Below are 17,765 nucleotides of genomic sequence, written 5' to 3'. Positions count from 1 at the left end.
AACTTGGCTGCTGGGTCACAAACTTTCTCATTTTGCAGCTAAACAGTTCACTATGAGGAGGTGCAGATGTCTAGTTTTCTCTCAGAACACTTGAATTACAATATGCTGAAAGGTTATTATGGATTTTTTTGCCCAATAATGCCAAAAAATATCTGCCTACTGCAGGTTTAATTGCAAGAGCACACAAGTTCAATTTTAAATTGCTATCACTGCATAGTTTTTTTTTTTTTGCATTCTTACTATATTCTGTATAATATTTGTGCAATAAAAGAAAAAAAACAATTATGAGTGGAAAGTGTTGGAAATGCTGACCGATCTATTCTGTGGGCATGCCACTGTGGCATTGGCCACATGAGTGGGTCAGAGTGGGTGAAGGGTTGAACATAGTGACATCATGAATACAGGCTGCAACATGTTGCTCCACATGGATTAATCAGTGAGCTCCAGTGAGAGTCATGAAGGTGTCTTCAGTGTTTCTGACCGCTGATCTCTGCGTCAGCAAGCTTTATTGACTACCTGAACAGGAAGACTCGACGCAACACAGCTCTGTTGTAACAGGTAAATCACTTTTATCTTTGTCTTTTACTGAAGTCCTTTACTTTTTTCTAATGACGCACAATCTATATTAAGATGTTTGCAAAGGATCCGCGTGCTGTGCGTAATAATGCGCATGAAGTGACGCGTTTGAATAATAATATTAATGTAGGCCTTATTTTTCTTATAAGGAAGCAAAGCCACATGGAAAGCAAATCTATAAACTTCAGCAGAATAACCTCTGAACAGTAAAGTAAGTGGGATGAACAATGAAACTGTTGAAATGGAAACGTGTGATTTGGTCTCTTGGAGATCCTGTAAGCTGGAAATCGAAACTTAACCAAACAAGTAAACAGACACGATGTTTCCAAACGACGCAGAAACATTAGAGACCGACCTTGTTAGACCTCGTTCTAGATCACTAAGCGACTAAAATACACCATTTACAATAGACACAACTCAACGAAACCCTGTTCTAGCTTGTGTACAGTTTGGTGTCCTTGTTTTTTTTTACAATACAATAAATCTTTATTGTCCAGAGCAGCAGCAAAGCAGACAAGCAGTTAGTAAAAACAAATACATGGACAGCTAATATTACACATTAAACAGTTCATGTCAGTGTTTCTGTGTCTTAGATACTCTTTGTTGAGTTCAGTATATTTATGGCACCTGGGGTGAAGGTTTTCTTACAACACATTTCTATTTGCTGATTTTATTTGCATGCATAAGCTGCTGTATGGTTTCCTTGTGTGCCGTGCTTAGTCATGCATGTGGTTAATGGTAACTTCCCCAGTGTTTTCTACACCTACTATACAGATGCATTAAGTTATGTTCTCAGTATTTTTGTGTGAATTTGGGGTTGCAGTCTGGAGAAGTTTACAAGTAACACTTGGTGACTTTATATGCTGACTCACAAATTCTTTTGGACACTATATATTTGAGTTTAATTACTTTTAGGCCAACAAAAAATAATGAAGTATTTAGATATTATTGATGCCACTTGGAGTGAAGGTTTTCTTACACACATTTCTATTTTCTGATTTTATTTGCATGCATAAGCTGCTGTATGGTTTCCTTGTGCTGTGCTTAGTCATGCATGTGGTTATTGGTAACTTCCCCAGTATTTTCTACACCTTCAGAAAGATGCATTAAGTTATGTTCTCAGTATTTTTGTGTGAATTTGGTGTTGCAATCTGGAGAAGTTCACATTCAGTGCAATATTTTATATGCTGACTCACATATTTTTTGGACTCTGTATTATTTGAGTTTGATTACTTTTAAGCCAACAAAAAACAATTAAGTATTTAGATATTAATGTTGGGAAATAAAATTCAAAAAAACAACTGAACAGTTGACTCAATAAATATAAAATATAAAAACAATGCAAAGAATAAAATTGACTTTATTTGTTGTTTGGTCATAATATTTTTAATGAGATAGTGAGAGGGGACTTGTGACTAAAGTCCTGGCTATGACCCTGATATTATATACTTTTTTTATAGTTTATCTTCTACTTGAAATAAGTTTTCCCCTTATGCCATTTTCACTTATTTATTAAAGGTACAGTGTGTAGGAAATGGGGACATCTAGTGGTGTGGTTGCCGATTGGAACCAGCTGAGTACCCCTCCGCTCACTCCTCCCTTTCCTGCGGTAACGTGAGCCGCAAAGTACAAAACCGTGGTAACGCCGTTCACATCTCTCTGAGGTCATCCCTACCATAATAACACTTTAGGAGCAACGGAAGTCAGACGGCGGCTGACGGTAACACATTTTCACAAGCGTGTTGGAGAACTACGTGGCCTTCAGGTAACATAAAAACACAAAAGGCTCTCTCTAGAGCCAGTGTTTGGTTTGTCCGTTCTGGGCTGGTGCAACATGGCGGACTCCGTGAAGAGGACCCGCTCCCTATATATAGATATGAAGGAGTCATTTTAAAACTAATGAAAACACAACAATTCTTAGTTTCAGGTGATTATACACTAATGAAAACATAATTATGAATATTAAAATCCATTTCTGCCAATAGATCCCCGAAATGCTCACACTGTTCCTTTAACTCATAACATAGAAAGTTCACAATCTAAACAAATAAGTCTGCCAAGTTTTATATAATAAAACTGTACATGTTTCTGAAGTCTTACCCTGAGTTGTCTGTTTTTCCAGGGCCTGACCTGTCACCAAGTCTGTGAGTGAGACCGAAGCAACGTTTCCACAAATGGATCACTCGGTAGCTTTAGCTGCGGCGCTCACTTGCCCCATCTGCTTGCAGCTCTTCTCTGAGCCAGTTTCTCTCCCCTGTGGTCACATCTACTGCTTTGCCTGCCTCCAGACCATGGGAGAAGGCCTGGACCAACACAGCTGCCCCGAGTGCCAGGCAGAGTACCGGGGAACCAACGTCCTTGTGAGAAGCCTCAAAATGTGCAGCATCATAGAGACGTACAAAGCCACCGCTGGGACAGACAACTCCACCGCCGACCCTTCTGATGTCGGCCTTGTAACATTCAAGAGTGATGATGGCTCTGTTACAGAGAAATCAAACACAAAACACCACCAGGACGTAGCGACATCTGGAGAGGAGAGCTCAGTGTGTGAGGGAAAGGGTGGCTTTCAAATTAGGTCTGAGTCCTTTTCTTTGGATCAAGACAAAGGCAGTGGCAAAGGCAAGATGGCAATGGATGAACCTAAATTCAGAATGGCATCTCAAGTCACCGAGTTGAGCCTGAAGCTGGAGATGGCAGAGAGTGTGCTGAGGAAGGAGGGGGAACGAGAGTTAGAGGTGACCACTGCTAACAGTCAGCTGAGAGAGAAAGCACGCAGACTTGTAGGGCAGATCACAGAGCTGTCGCAGAGCTACAGCTCGCAGGTGATGCAGCTGATAGAAGAAGAGCTAGGTCCAGGCGAGGCCAGCGTAGGCGGTCGAGTCAGTCAAGCTTCTGAGCTGACGAAGCAGCTGAGACAAGCTATGCTCAGAGCGGAATCCCTTCTGACTGAAGATGACGAGGCTGCGTTTAGTGACGAGCTTCGGACTCTACAACCGCACATCGTGGAGTTAATGGCCAAGCCTGTGGGAGAAGATGACGACCACGTCGAATCCAAAGTCAACTCCGCGCGAGCCTGTCCCAAGCTGGAGAGCATGAACGCTGAGCTGAGGGAAAGATTTGGAGAAATTCAGCGCTCCCTTCGAAACACCCTCAACCCCTCAGAGGTGACCTTTGACCCCGAAACAGCCCACCCTAACCTCGTCCTCTCAAGGGACTTGAAGACTGTGACTTTCAGCGCTGTCAAACAGCCCTACCCGTCCTCTCCTCAGAGGTTCACCAACTTCTTCCAGGTCCTCAGCACCCAGAGCTTCTTCGAAGGCGAGCATTGCTGGGAGGTGGAGCTCGAGGGTTCTCCGTGGATCATCGGCGTGTGCTACAGCGGGAAGCTGGCGCGCAGCGGGTTGCCCTCGGCTCTGGAAAGCAGCCGGAGCTCCTGGTGTCTGATGTGGTTCAACAACCTGCTGACGGCCTTCGAGCAGAGTCACGACGTGCCGCTGAAGAGGACCACGGTGTCACGCAAGCTGGAGATCAGACTGAGTTTCAAGACCCACAGGCTGAGCTTCTACAACATCAGCCCCTCCAGCGGGAAGACTCATGTGTACACGTTTAAGGCTAACCTGACTGAACCGGTGCACCTGGCCTACAGGATGGTGTCAGGGGACCCCAAAGGCCGTGTCACTATTTATTCATAATCAGAATGATATTTCTATCAAGTGTGCTGCATAGTAGAAAGTACAAAATAATATTTTTGAGACTTGATTTGTATGATTAAATCATTTACAGTCTTTCGTTGTGTCTTGATAGAAAGCACAGAGATTTCCTCATTCCTCAGGCAACTTGTTCCAAAGAAGAGAGGAATTATGATGTCACTTACTGATCACCTACTTACTTGCTTTTGCCAAGTACTTTGGATGCTTTGTGTGATAATATATATGACTGCTTCTCAAGTTTACATAGGCATAAAGTCATGAATGTGACTGAATTACTGATTGCACTTAATTTTGTGTGTCAAATATTTGTGATGTTTTTCTATTTCCATCTGATAAATAGATTTCTTGCGCACTGGGCCTTCTTCACAGCAGACATTTTCACTTGTCAAAGTAGGAAAAGCACAGGCGTTTATACAATAATAGCATTAACAATGGCTCCGTTGTATTCAAGTGTCCCAGTTAGAGTAATCAGTGAGCCAGTATATGCACAATACGAGGATCCTAAAATCAAAGCAGCTAAATGGAATTCAGCCATCATCAATTTAAATTATTTACACCTGTGATTTCCCTACTGTTGCAAAATGTCTTACGTGAAAAATACCTATTCCTACTGTGTGTCAAGGCCTCTTGAAAGAGGCTGGGACATGGGTCTTGAGTTATAGGGGATAACACATGCGCAATGTAACTGGAGCTGTGGTTGTGCGTTGCTATTGGCTCAATTTTGGTGAGTGCAGACCAGATTTTATTTTTACGCATGTGTTGTACCCCAAAAATATGACGCGATGATGACGCATGACATCTCCTCTTTTCACCCTCCTTGCTGTGTGTTCCAATACCCTTACTACCAAAAGATTTCCTATGACACAACACAGTATGCAAAAAAAAATACCATGATGTCCTACTACATCCAGTCGCATTTTGCGGTATGCAAGACTGCTTTTCTGGCTATTCTGACCCACAATCCTCTGTGCAGTGAATATGTGAGCAAGAGGTCAAATTTCAAGGTGCAATGTTATGGCGAAATACTATGTATATATAAAGGCATCTGCCGTATTTATTAAAAGTAAAAAGAAAAAGTATGCGATTTGGAACGCACCGCAGGTCCTGAAATGAAAGCAGCTAAATGAAAATTCAGCCACCATTAATTTCATTGTTTACACCTGTGCTTTTTCCACTGTGACCTCTGAGTAAAAGGCCTCTTCTAGCTTATTCAAGCTTCATGGTGTATTCATCACATTCATATTATTACATCTTTGGAAGATGTCACTCTTGTAATGTGTATTTTTTGCCTTAATTTAAATAAATAAATCTAAAAAACAAAACAAAAATGCCACAGCCTGCCTCTTTAAAAAAAACAACACACACACATGTCAGACTGTAATCTCGTGAGACTTGCTCCGCTTGTTTGTTTTTTAAAGGTCCCATATTATAAAAAGGTGAGATTTTCATGTTTTTTTTTTATTTAAAGCAGGCTTAAGTCCTATATAAATACTGTGAAAGTATGGAAACACTCAATCCACAGGGAAATACACACAGCCCGTATTCAAAAACTCTGCAGTTGAAACAAGCCGTCAGGATTTCTGCCCATTTGTGATGTCATGAATATATAATATTTAGACCCTTGTACACAATTTTAAACGTAAACATTCTAAATGTGTCCCAGTTTATTCCTGGTTGCAGTGTATGTGAATGACATCAGCTGACAGGAAGTAAACATGGACCCAAGCTGTTGCCTATAGCAACGCAATTCCGTTGCAATTCTGTTGAAATGCGCTAAAACGGAGCGTTTCAGACAGAGGGTAAATACAGGCATATTCATGCCGACAGTAAGAGGAAAATAAAGTTTTTTTTAACATTACAGCATGTAAACATGTTCTAGTAGAAACACAAAATACAAGTATGAACCTGAAAATGAGCATAATATGGGACCTTTAAGGTTTATAATTTGTTCATCATATTCATATTATTACATCTTTAAACAAAGTGCAGAATGAGATGTCACTCTTGTAATGTGTATGTATTTTTTGCCTTAATTTAAAGGCACTATTTGTCACCTTCAAGAAATGCTTGTTAACAGCGACACCTGTGGCCGTTAAGTCAACGAAAGTCAGCGTCGGGCTCGCGCTTGCTCGCTCTAAATATACCTGAACGAGCATCGCTCAAAACAGTGAGGCGACACACGTCAGCTAAAAAAACTATATCACTCTATATTTCACCTGCTTGGCAGTAATGTTAGCTGACCAGACGAAGGTCTCTCCATGAATCAATGCTGGCTTTTCCTGCCTCAGCCTGTGGTGTTTCCCTAACCGGAGGGAGACACCGGAGGCTGAGGCAGGAAAAGCGGGTCGGTGCCGGGGCTGAGCAGGAAGAGAAACGTTATCGCCTCCCGACTGCGCCCGCAGGGAGACACCGGAGTTTTGGTCAGAGACGATAACGCTTCTCGCTGTGGAGCCCCGTCACTTCACAAGACATGGGAAACCTCTGTTGAGCTGCAGCAGTTATTTCTGCACAAACGTCCACTGTACATTCACTAGACATTCTCAGAGCTAAACTAAGTCTTCTGCAGTGTGGAGTGAGCGCACGTTCACGTCTAGAGGTGAAGCGAGACAGCGAGAATGCGCGCGGTGTGAGTGAAGGCGAGCAGGCAGAGGAGCAGTGACTCTGGCCACACGCGAGCGCACATATGTCAAAAACAGTCCCTTTAAATAAATAAATCTAAAAAAAAAAAATGTAAAAAAATGACACAGCCTGCCTCTTTAAAAAAAAAAAAAAAACACACACACACACACACACACACACACACACACACACGTCACACTGAAATCTCGCGAGACTTGCTCCGCTTGTTTGGTGAAAGTGTCAGCTGACCTCACTGTGTTAAGAAACTCTCCAGTACCATCATGTCTCGTATCGGTGATCAATTTATGGATCGATTACAGCGGGTATGACAGCGTGAACAACATGTATTGAATTCATATTATATCTAAAAACATTCTCCAGCAGTTGTCCTCCTGAATCCGAGTCTACCTGAAGCGGTAAGATGTTATTATTATGATGTTTTCTTCTTGTACCAGTTGAAGCTGTCGTTGCGTTGAGTCGTCGGCGTCATCGCACTAGTCTGTTTTGATGCTAACATGATGCCAGTCGGCTCTTTAATCAGGGTGATAATGTTTATTTGAAAGCCGTATTTATCTTGATTATTGTCATTATTGTTTTTGACAATAACAGAAGCTCTGAGAGGATAATTTTAATTGATAAACAGCCCATCCTCCGCCCGCGGATAGCGAGCTGTAAGCAGCTAGCAGCGTTAGCTAACTAACGTCTGTAAATCCCCTTCAAACTGAAAGTATGATGATGAAACCATAATGAACGTCAGTCTTACTAAGTAATGATTAACTAACTGTCTGTATTATCTTTAACCGACTCCTGTCTTGAGTTGAGACTTGTTATTTTTATGTTGTTTACTCCAGTCAAGTTATGTAGCTTTACACTTTACACTATACATCCCATATACCACTTTATAGACTGCACATATGTACATATTACATTTATTTATTGCACACATTACATTTATTTATTGCACACATTACATTTATTTATTGCACATATTACATTTATTTATTGTACATATTACATTTATTTATTGCACACATTACATTTATTTATTGCACACATTACATTTATTTATTGCACATATTACATTTATTTATTGTACATATTACATTTATTTATTGCACATAATTTATTGTACATATTACATTTATTTATTGTGCACATTAAATTTATTTATTGCACATATTACATTTATTTATTGCACATATTACATTTATTTATTGTACATATTACATTTATTTATTGCACATATTACATTTATTTATTGTACATATTACATTTATTTATTGTACATATTACATTTATTTATTACACACATTACATTTATTTATTGCACATATTACATTTATTTATTGCACATATTACATTTATTTATTGTACATACTACATTTATTTATTGTACATACTACATTTATTTATTGACGGACTGTACACACTATGTTCACCCATTCACTCTGTATCTTTTATATCTCTATTTATTGTTTTTATAATTTATATCATGTAACCTTAATGCATGACTATATTTAGTAACACTTCATTTTACAGGTCTGCAAATTTCATGGTAATTAGGTGATAATTAGCAAGTTACCTATTTGAAATTTCTTTTGAATTACTGCCAAATTAACCCAAATATTTATCTATAAATTTATCAAAAATTACTTAATTATAAACATGATTTAATAGTTATATGCTAAAATAGTATATAATCGTTCAAATAGGGCTCTGCTCTTTATTGGAGGTGGAAAACCAAAACTAATAGAAGACACTTCTGATCAGGCACAAATCTCACCATTGTGTGACTTATTGTCTACACAAATGTAACCTGGTAGCTAATGTCATGATTCATGGAGGTTTTTAAAAGAAATTTCAAAGAAGTTATTTGCTAATTATAATCTATTTACCAGCAGACATGGAAATAAAGCACATCAATTCACTTTTTATTCTTTTCCTGGAAATGTATTAAATAAATTACCAGCTATTGAGAAATAGTGGAATATAATTATTAAATAATGTTTATAATAAAATAATTTTCAATAAATTTATAGGTAAATATTGGGGTAATTTGGCAGTAATTCCAAAGAAATTTCAAATAGGTTACTTGCTAATTATTACCTAATTACCATTACATTTGTGGACCTGCAAAAAGGAAGTGTTACCATATATTTAATTTAGGCTTTAGAATTGCTTTTTAAAAAAAAAAATATATATATATATATATATATGCGTATACATAATATATAAGTCTGGCATAGCCTATAATATAGCCTAAAAGAGGGTTCAGCACTCTTTTATGTAGCCCTTCCCTTCACAAAACCCCTTTTACAACTTGAACCTCCTCCCAAAAAGAGGAAACTCTTTCATAATGAGAAGTTAACAGTCTGTCTCAGCTGATGTGAGTAATCAATTTCAGATCATATTTGACATAACCATTCTTTTCCCTCCTCAGGGTCTGACACCATGCTAGCCACAGTGACTGCTGTGGTTAGGTTTGCTCAATACAATGGCAGTATTTCACCTACACCGTTTGAGAACACGTCAACATACACAACCTATCAACCCGATACCAACATCAGCAAGCCTCACAAATGTCTACAAGTTCTGTACGAGAACGTTGGGGACTCCAGGTATTCAATAGCATATAGTGTAGAAAAAATAGTTGTAAATATAATGTATTTCTCTCCATCAGCTAAATTCTATGACATCATAAAGTTTGATTTATGTAAACAGAAATGACCACTAACAATTAAATTGTCTATTTGTACATTGTAAAGTTTATCAGCCTATTTTATCTGTAGTTTGTGATTTAATCCTATAATTATTATTACTGTCAATTTGTACTTTATATTTTTATTATTTATTTAATTTCAATATTTTTGTATCTTATGTTCTTTCCTTTTTTATTAATTTGATTTAATTTATTTTATTTTAATTTAATTTAATTTAATTTAACTTTTTGTTCTTTCTCCTTTTTGCATCAGTAATGGGTGAGGGTTGGTAGGGGGCTTTGTGGGAAAAATACCTAAATATGGCGCAACAATCATTTACATTTGTGCTCTATTTGTATGTTTCTGTACACCTGTTGTTACTCCCAATAAATTATTACAGAAAACAAAAAGAAAAAGTTGAGAACTATGAAAGACCTAGTAAAGCATACCTTGTTTTTGGATCTTTGTGTGACAGTGCAGGAAATACAAAATGGAAATAAAATACTAACTGTTCAAAGTGAATATCCGACAGACTACACTACAAATATCTACTGCAGATGAAATTGCATTTTTCAGAAAGTTCTGCATTATCCCCTTTACATTCATCTCTCTGTCTTAGGGTGCGGTTCTGGGACATTTTACTGCTCGTGCCTAATGTGGCCTTCTTTGTATTCCTGATGTGGAAGCTGCCCTCAGCCAGGGCAAAGATTCGACTCACCTCCAGCCCCATCTTCGTCACCTTTTACTTGCTGGTAGGACACAAACTCCAAAAACACCATTATACATTATTTAAAGTAATTATCTTGAGCTTGGTGTCGTGTTACACAGTGAATTCTATTAATAAGAGTACGTCATCCCATAATTTAAGATGCACCTGTTAATACTTTTGTCTGACAGCAAAGACAAACGACCTTGTGGAAAGAATTGCTGATGAGTTTCTTTCTTGTTTACTGCTCTGCTTTTTAATCTGTTTTTTCTATGTGGAAGGCGCTTACTCTTTGTTTCCAAAATATACTGAATCTGTCTAGTTAGGTTAGCATTCCAGCGATGGTAAAATAGCAACAAAGACTCTAGATAACAGGATATCTCTGTTCCACAATGCCTGGCAAGGCTAGAAAGGAACACGTTGTTTGTCACTAATGTTGTTAACCAGTGCATTGTTGCTATCGGCTGTACTTTTCCCCTAATTCTACTCCAGGACTTGTTTTATTGTGTTGAGAAGGCAGATTGTTTTTATATGGTGTAACATGTTTTTTTTACTGTATTTCTCAGGTGTTTGTTGTAGCAGGGGTTGGGATCACCCGAGCGGTGGTGTCTATGACTGTCAGTGCGTCCAGTGCTGCCACCATCATAGACAAAGTAAGGAAGCGCATGGAACATAAATAAAAATTTTTGGAACAAATGTGGGGGTTATAAATTGTGAAAATCCAAACAACAAGAGGTAATGTTTACTGTAATGTTTTAAGCAAAGGATTAAAGATCAATTGTGATTTTTATTTTTTATTATGACCTTCAGCAAACTCTCCCAGTGCATGGTTATTTATAGAGATAAAAGCTGGTGTTTTTCAGATTTACTCTTCACTTTCTTTTACTGGAAACATAGTCTGAGCTGTACTTGTCACAAGGCATTCATGTTTACTGTAAAGTGCAGCAAATGGTGTCCTTTTGGTGGAGACGCTGCTTTTTTGTGTGGTGGAACACACAGCCTTGGGGGTACTTGTTAAATCGTCCTTTTGAAACGCTCCAGACTTTTTGCTTTTTTTGGGGGCGAAAACAGTGTGTGTTCCTTGAAGTTACATCCTCAAATGTTTTCATAAATATATTTTAGTGTACTGTTTAGCTGTTAAATGAGAAAGTTTGCTCCGGCCGGCCGCTGGGTCACAAACTTTCTAATTTTTCAGTTAAACAGTACTCTAAAATACGTTTCTGGAAACATTTTAGGCGAGAAATAGACATTACAGTAACAGAATCGTGATTCATATTTGTGCTGCCTTGTTTGACACTTTGATCGGAGTTTGTGAATTTTGCGAGCAGTGATTGACAGCTGCTGTAGAGACTGCTCGGCTCTGATGGTGGTGGAAACTTGTGAATGCCATTAGGAGCTGTAGGAGGAGGCAGAGGAACATGACTTTTTCACAGATTATCTGTCTCATACGCTACTATCAGAATATAGTCACTGTTTTATAAAAATTACTATTTATCATATTTGTGCATAAGTACCAGAGTGCAGCTTTTAAGGAGATCAATTATGATTTTGTGAGAAATATTTCAACCACATGGATATTTATATGATCAAAATAGTTGCTGATTGGACCTTCATCAAACCCCCACAGTGCATGGTTATTGATAGAGCTGGCTACAGAGTAAACGGTACATGTGCAAGGCTTGTTATTTTTCAGATTAATTAATTCATATTAATCATAGTCTGAGCTGTACACGAGGCGTTCATGTTAACTGCTTTTTGTGTGGTGGAACATAAAGCCTGGGGTAAATAGTTAATTTAATGTGCTCCTTTCTAAACGGTCCAGTTTTTTTGCTAAAACAGCGTGGGTTCCTTGGAGTTTTTTTAAATTTTCAGGTGGTAAATGACAGATTGCAGCTTTGCAGTATAAATACTTCGCCCGTACTAAAGTAACAGTCACCATATCCTCTTTTATTGAATTCCCAGCGGGGCTGATATGAGCTTCAGCATGACTTTGTTTGGCTTTCATGTCCAAAAGGAAAGGCATGGCTGACATTCCTCACATACCAGACATATCCCTATGGAGTTCAGTGTTCCCGTAGCACACTGTCATGGCTGCGCTGGTGAAGAAAAGCATACACATGATTATATAATGCTTTGGGAATGAGACCTAACCTGTAAAGTTTAACCCATGTTCCTGGTGTTACAATACAATCTGCCGCAGTGGATCCTCATGATGTTTTGTTGTCTCTTCAGGTGCTGTGGGAAATCACCCGCTTCTTCTTGCTGGCTATTGAGCTCAGCGTTATCATCTTGGGACTGGCTTTCGGTTAGTATGCTCTACTGCTTTCAGTTCTCATTTACTGTGTATTTTAACCAGTGTGGTGTTTTCTGTCTCTTTCCACGTGACACATCTGTTTCCAATGTTCAGTTAATAATAATCCTTTACGGCCCTGAATGTGACTGAATGTCTGTACAGGTTTTGTTTCTGTTAAGCCTCTTTCTTTATTAATTTTATCAGGTCATCTGGAGAGCAAGTCCAGTATAAAGCGAGTGCTGGCGATCACCGCTGTGCTGGCTCTGGGCTACTCCATCACACAGGTAATGACGGGTGATAAGACGCAGCAGGACATTTTTGGTAAGTTGTTATTCAGAATTCAATAAAATTAACTGAGATATTAATAATCCTAGGGCACACTAGAGATCCTGTATCCAGACAAGCACCTGTCTGCTGAGGACTTCAACATCTACGGTCACGGAGGACGCCACTTCTGGTTGGCCAGCTCCTGCTTCTTCTTCCTGGTCAGTAACCGGTACCAGCATGAGGAATCAAATGAAGCTCATACTTGACAGATAACTGATGTCTAATAATTGACTGATTATGTAATCCTTTTTTTATAGGTGTACTCTTTGATTGTGATCTTGCCTAAAACTCCAGTGAGGGAGAGGATATCTCTTCCGTGTAAGTTACAGATTTCATTGCAGAAGAGATCAGAAATTAGGTTTAAGAGGTTAAAAGACTAGCTTTATATATCATGTAATCCATGTGCTGCACTCCTAGTAAGGCTGCATTCACACGAGATCAGGCGTTGTGCAGAGGTCTGGGCGAGTCACTTTAATGGCCCAATAACTGCGACGATTAATGTCTTTTGTCCTTGGTTGTTCAACTCTGGATCGCCCGTTATGTGATTAGCCACCGCAGCGTGATGTCAGGTTGCGTTTCTCCAAAAGTTGATTCCATTTCTACTTTTCCGCCGCAGGCCACTGCCTTTTTTTTTCGTCACCCCCTGTGACCTCTGCAGCCCAAACGCAGTAAAAACCCCATTCAAAATGAATGGAAAAACTTGCGTTTTCGCCGCACCGCCTGATCTCGTGTGAATGCAGCCTTGTGTGCTTTTTACCACTGCATGATGCCATATAATCGAAAGCATTCGTCCTCTGTTGTCCATTAATCTTTGTTTTGCTGCTTCCTTTGTCCAGCTAAGAAGAGTTTCTACGTGTATGCTGCCATCCTGTCTTTACTGAACTTCGTCCAGGGCCTGGGGAGTGCTCTGCTATGTGCTGAAATCACAGAGGGACTCTGGTCAGTATTATCTTATTTTATCTTATTTTAGTATTATACTAACAAATGGACCTGTTTGAGTATTTTAGGATGAAAAACACAGGTTGAATATATTTTTGGCTTCAGAGCAACTACGGATATGAAGCGTTAATTTTATGCAGCACATGCTTTTTAGAAAATTGCCCTGGATATGGAGCTTGGTTGCTGTTTTTTTAAACCTTCCTATCATTGATTTGTTGTCTGAGTTGCAACTAAGGGGATGACTCACTGTTTTCAGCGGGTCCAATGAAGTTCAGTGGAGTTTAGACGAGAGGATGAGAACATAACAGATGTTTTCCTTTTGGCAGAAACCTATTGGTTGTGCTTTCTGTATCTACTGAAGCAATCCTTATGTCTTGTAAAAAGGGCTGCAACTAATGATTATTTTCATTGTCGATTAATCTGTTGATTATTTTCTGGATTAATCAATTAGTTGTTTGATCTATAAAATGGTGAAAAATGTTGATCAGTGTTTCCCAAAGCCCAGGATGACATCCACAAATGTCTAGTTTTGTCCACAAATGTCTTGTTTTTTCCACAACTCAAAGATATTCAGTTTACTGTCATAGAGGAGTAAAGAAACCAGAAAATCTTTACATTTAAGAAGCTGGAATCAGAGAATTTTTACTTTTTTCTTAAAAACTTAATCTATTAGCAAAATAGTTGCTGATTAATTTAATAGTTGATGATTAATGGATTGATGGTTGCACTCTACTTGTAGCTTTTAATGTAATTGTTCACAGTGTGTCTTTATTTTGTCTTTTCTGAACCAGCTGTGTGGATGTCACCACCTTCCTGTACTTCTCCGCCTTTGCTCCGCTCATTTATGTCACATTCCTCAAGGGCTTCTTTGGGTTTGTACAATGAATCGTACAAAAATATACTGAATACTTAATATTTGCACTTACCGTTGACCTCGTTTCTTCCTTCATTTCACTACTTTCTTCTATTCCACAGTTCAGAGCCCAAGATCCTGTTCTCCTACAAGTCACAGGTGGATGAGCCGGATGAAAGCGACGTCCACCTTCCCCCGACCGTCGCTACGACCATTGGCCGCAAGGAGATGACTGACCAGGGCCTCTTCTATTCCTCCACCCAGATCGACGGCTCTGGTCCCGGCAGCTCTCGTATGGTGGGAGCGTACCTGGATGATGTTGCCTCCGGACCCTATGGGTCCAGCAGCGTTAACAGCATTGAAGCTGACCGCTGGAGACCCGTCAATGCGTGAATGAATGAATGAATGAAGGGAGGTGGTTATACAGCTGGACCTAAATGTTGTAATGTGTGTAATGCTGGGTGGCCAAAAAAATTTAGTTGGACACCAAGAACGGGTAACCTTGGTCTTTGCTTTGACGTCAGGATAAGTTAACAAGTGGACACTTAAGGAGAGACCTTTGCTAGCCATTTATGTGGAGGACTGTGAATTTAGCGACTGCTTTTGTAACACTGTTGCCAGAGTGCACTGCTGCTGTAGCGCCACGCTAGGAGTACTGTCCCTGATCGTGGTCCCCGACAGACTCCCTTATGATTCTGTTCAACGGGCTCTTAAATGTGGGAGCTTACCGACTCTTCATTCCAGCATCAACTGCTCAATCCTCAATAATGAAGTTTTGACCCTATTTTAAGTACCCAAGTCTTTAAAATCTAACATTCTTTTGATGAGAACTCAACATCTGTACATTCCCGCTCAAAGCTTTGAGTAACAGCATCTCAACTGACTTTGTTATCCACTGCCTGGTAGGGCTGCACGATTATGGCCAAAATGATAATCACGATTATTTTGATCAATATAGAGATCACGATTATTCACCTGAATTCAGTGCATTTTTCGTTTCCCCCTTCTACTCGCGGGTCGACCCACAACCTGTCGGGCGTATTCGGGTGAGCTTACTAGAAAAAAATTGTGGGTTTGGGTGGGCGGGTAAAAAGTGACAAAGCAGCGTTCCGAATAAGTTATTAATAACTTACAGAAACATTGTGTGCAATAGTCCACCTTGTAATGCGCTGTCAAGAGGTCGTGGTCATTTCACGAATCTTCGTTAGATCACGTTGTTTAGGAAGCGATTGATTTGATACGCAGCGGAGTTTTCTATGAGTGGACACGCATTTCGAACGTCAATATCGCATTCGATCGTGATTAATATTCGATTAATTGTGCAGCCCTACTGCTTCGTGTTAGGTTTGGGACCCGACTGGCTTATAATTTTTTGCTGAATCATCGTGCCTCTCCACACACGGCAAGGACTTTAGTGCAAATCATTTTGATAGATGTACTATGTCTTCTGAAATGGGAACAAGTGAGAGGTGTTAGCATGATGTGTGTCACTGCAATATCATAAGAAAAATCAGTAACTCCAGAGCAAATCTCAAATTGTGTCTCCGCTAAAAGCTCGCCACCTGTCATTTCTCTCCTCTTTTTATTTATTTTGGGGCTTTTGCTTTAATTCCTTGTACCAGATTAATCATTCCTGCTGCTGAAAGCACATTTCGTAGTCATTAAGAATGTGTTATTGCGTGCGTGATTTGAGCGACAAATGTGCAGAAACCTTTTTTGTGTGTATCCCAAATTAGACATGACCTCATTCCATATCTGCATATCTAGTTCAGCTCTGCTTGTTGCAGAAGGGTTGCTGTTTCAACATTTTTAATTTTCTGCCAATATCTTTTTTTCCCGTGTTCAGATTTTCCACAGATGTTATTACTAGTGCTCAGATTAGACTATAAACAATATTGCTCAATTTTATGGTATCAAATGAGGGTATTGATACAATGTCATTATATAGATATTAAGTAGATATATTTAAATCCCCCCTGAGCAAGAGAGGCTCAGGCAACTGGTATGTTAAAGATGAGTGACTTTAAAAAAGACAGTGATCAATTCTAGGCTTAAGTTGTTTGCTTCTTGGTTCAGCTCATGAAATCAGCTCTTGTCATACTTGGTATTACCACAATATCATGCTTTAGTCTTTTTCAACCACCACACATCGCATTTACTTATTCCTATACCACGATGTATTCCCCCTGAAAATGCTATATGCTCGGTATGAATGAACTACTGTATTTAAGCTCGCAGTATTCATAGATATAGGGGTGACCTGTATGCAGAAACTATAGAGATACATTTATTTTTTCATGTTAAAAGCAACAACGCAGTAAAGAAGTTGTGTATTTCCACAAGAAATTACAGTATTTGCCTGACTCTTAGAAATATTATATATTCAAATTTGAGTGCTGGTGATAGCTGCTGTATAAGTTACTATAGTGATTGGGAAATCAGTTTGCTGATTCATGACATGAGTTGCATCGTTTATGGGAGTCCTCTCTCTCTTGATAGACAAGATTTTTTTGGTGTTGAAATCATTTTGCAAATGATGTGTAAATTTGCCTTTTTTTTAAGTGCATTGATTGTATAATATTCAGCCCGTATTAATGCAATGTATTGAGCATTCCATGAACTACAGAATAAACCATGGACTCTTGCATTTGTTTGTTTTGGGTATGGAGCATAACCAGGGTCTGAAATGAACCTTTTTCCTCAGCTGCCACTGTGGCAGGTCACTGTACATTTGTACTGGCCACTCATTGTTTTTTGTCTGCCACTTCTGAAATCTAAGTAGAAGGCTTTAAAATAGTAAAGAGTGAGTCAGTGGTACCAGACTGTAGAATTATAGAATATATAATGTAACCTTAATCCATGACTATATTCTGTACAACTTAATTTTACAGGTCTGCAAATTTCATGGTAATTAGGTGATAATTAGCAAGTAACCTATTTGAAATTTCTTTGGAATTACTGCCAAATTACACCAATATTTACTTCAAAATTGATCGAAAATGACTATTATAAACATTATTTAATAATTATATGCTAAAATACT

The 17,765-nt window shown here is 39.0% G+C and overlaps 2 protein-coding genes across 3 annotated transcripts; both read left to right on the top strand.

The window, feature by feature from the left end:
- Window positions 1-421: 421 nt before the first annotated feature.
- On the top strand, window positions 422-5,614 carry trim107 (tripartite motif containing 107). Of its 2 annotated transcripts, none has more exons than XM_074629441.1 (2): window positions 422-558; window positions 2,699-5,614. In XM_074629441.1, exon 2 carries the CDS (start codon window positions 2,751-2,753, stop codon window positions 4,266-4,268), a length of 1,518 nt encoding a protein of 505 aa, XP_074485542.1. In that variant the 5' UTR covers window positions 422-558; window positions 2,699-2,750; the 3' UTR covers window positions 4,269-5,614. The 2 variants fall into 2 exon arrangements, with proteins under 2 accessions (XP_074485542.1, XP_074485553.1); XM_074629452.1 differs by lacking the exon at window positions 422-558 and adding an exon at window positions 648-787.
- Window positions 5,615-7,132: 1,518 nt separating this feature from the next.
- tpra1 (transmembrane protein, adipocyte asscociated 1) lies at window positions 7,133-17,367 on the top strand. Its single transcript, XM_074629465.1, has 11 exons — window positions 7,133-7,321; window positions 9,346-9,523; window positions 10,224-10,356; window positions 10,877-10,963; window positions 12,543-12,615; window positions 12,808-12,887; window positions 12,978-13,088; window positions 13,188-13,248; window positions 13,767-13,869; window positions 14,661-14,741; window positions 14,845-17,367. The coding sequence occupies exons 2-11, from the start codon at window positions 9,357-9,359 to the stop codon at window positions 15,113-15,115; spliced, it is 1,167 nt and encodes a 388-aa protein (XP_074485566.1). The 5' UTR covers window positions 7,133-7,321; window positions 9,346-9,356; the 3' UTR covers window positions 15,116-17,367.
- The last annotated feature ends 398 nt before the right edge of the window (window positions 17,368-17,765 follow it).

Source organism: Sebastes fasciatus, chromosome 1, assembly GCF_043250625.1.
Source record: "Sebastes fasciatus isolate fSebFas1 chromosome 1, fSebFas1.pri, whole genome shotgun sequence".
In the NCBI taxonomy this organism is placed as follows: domain Eukaryota; kingdom Metazoa; phylum Chordata; class Actinopteri; order Perciformes; family Sebastidae; genus Sebastes; species Sebastes fasciatus.
Note: the sequence above shows the minus strand (reverse complement) of the source record. Positions and strands in the feature narration are given on the sequence as shown.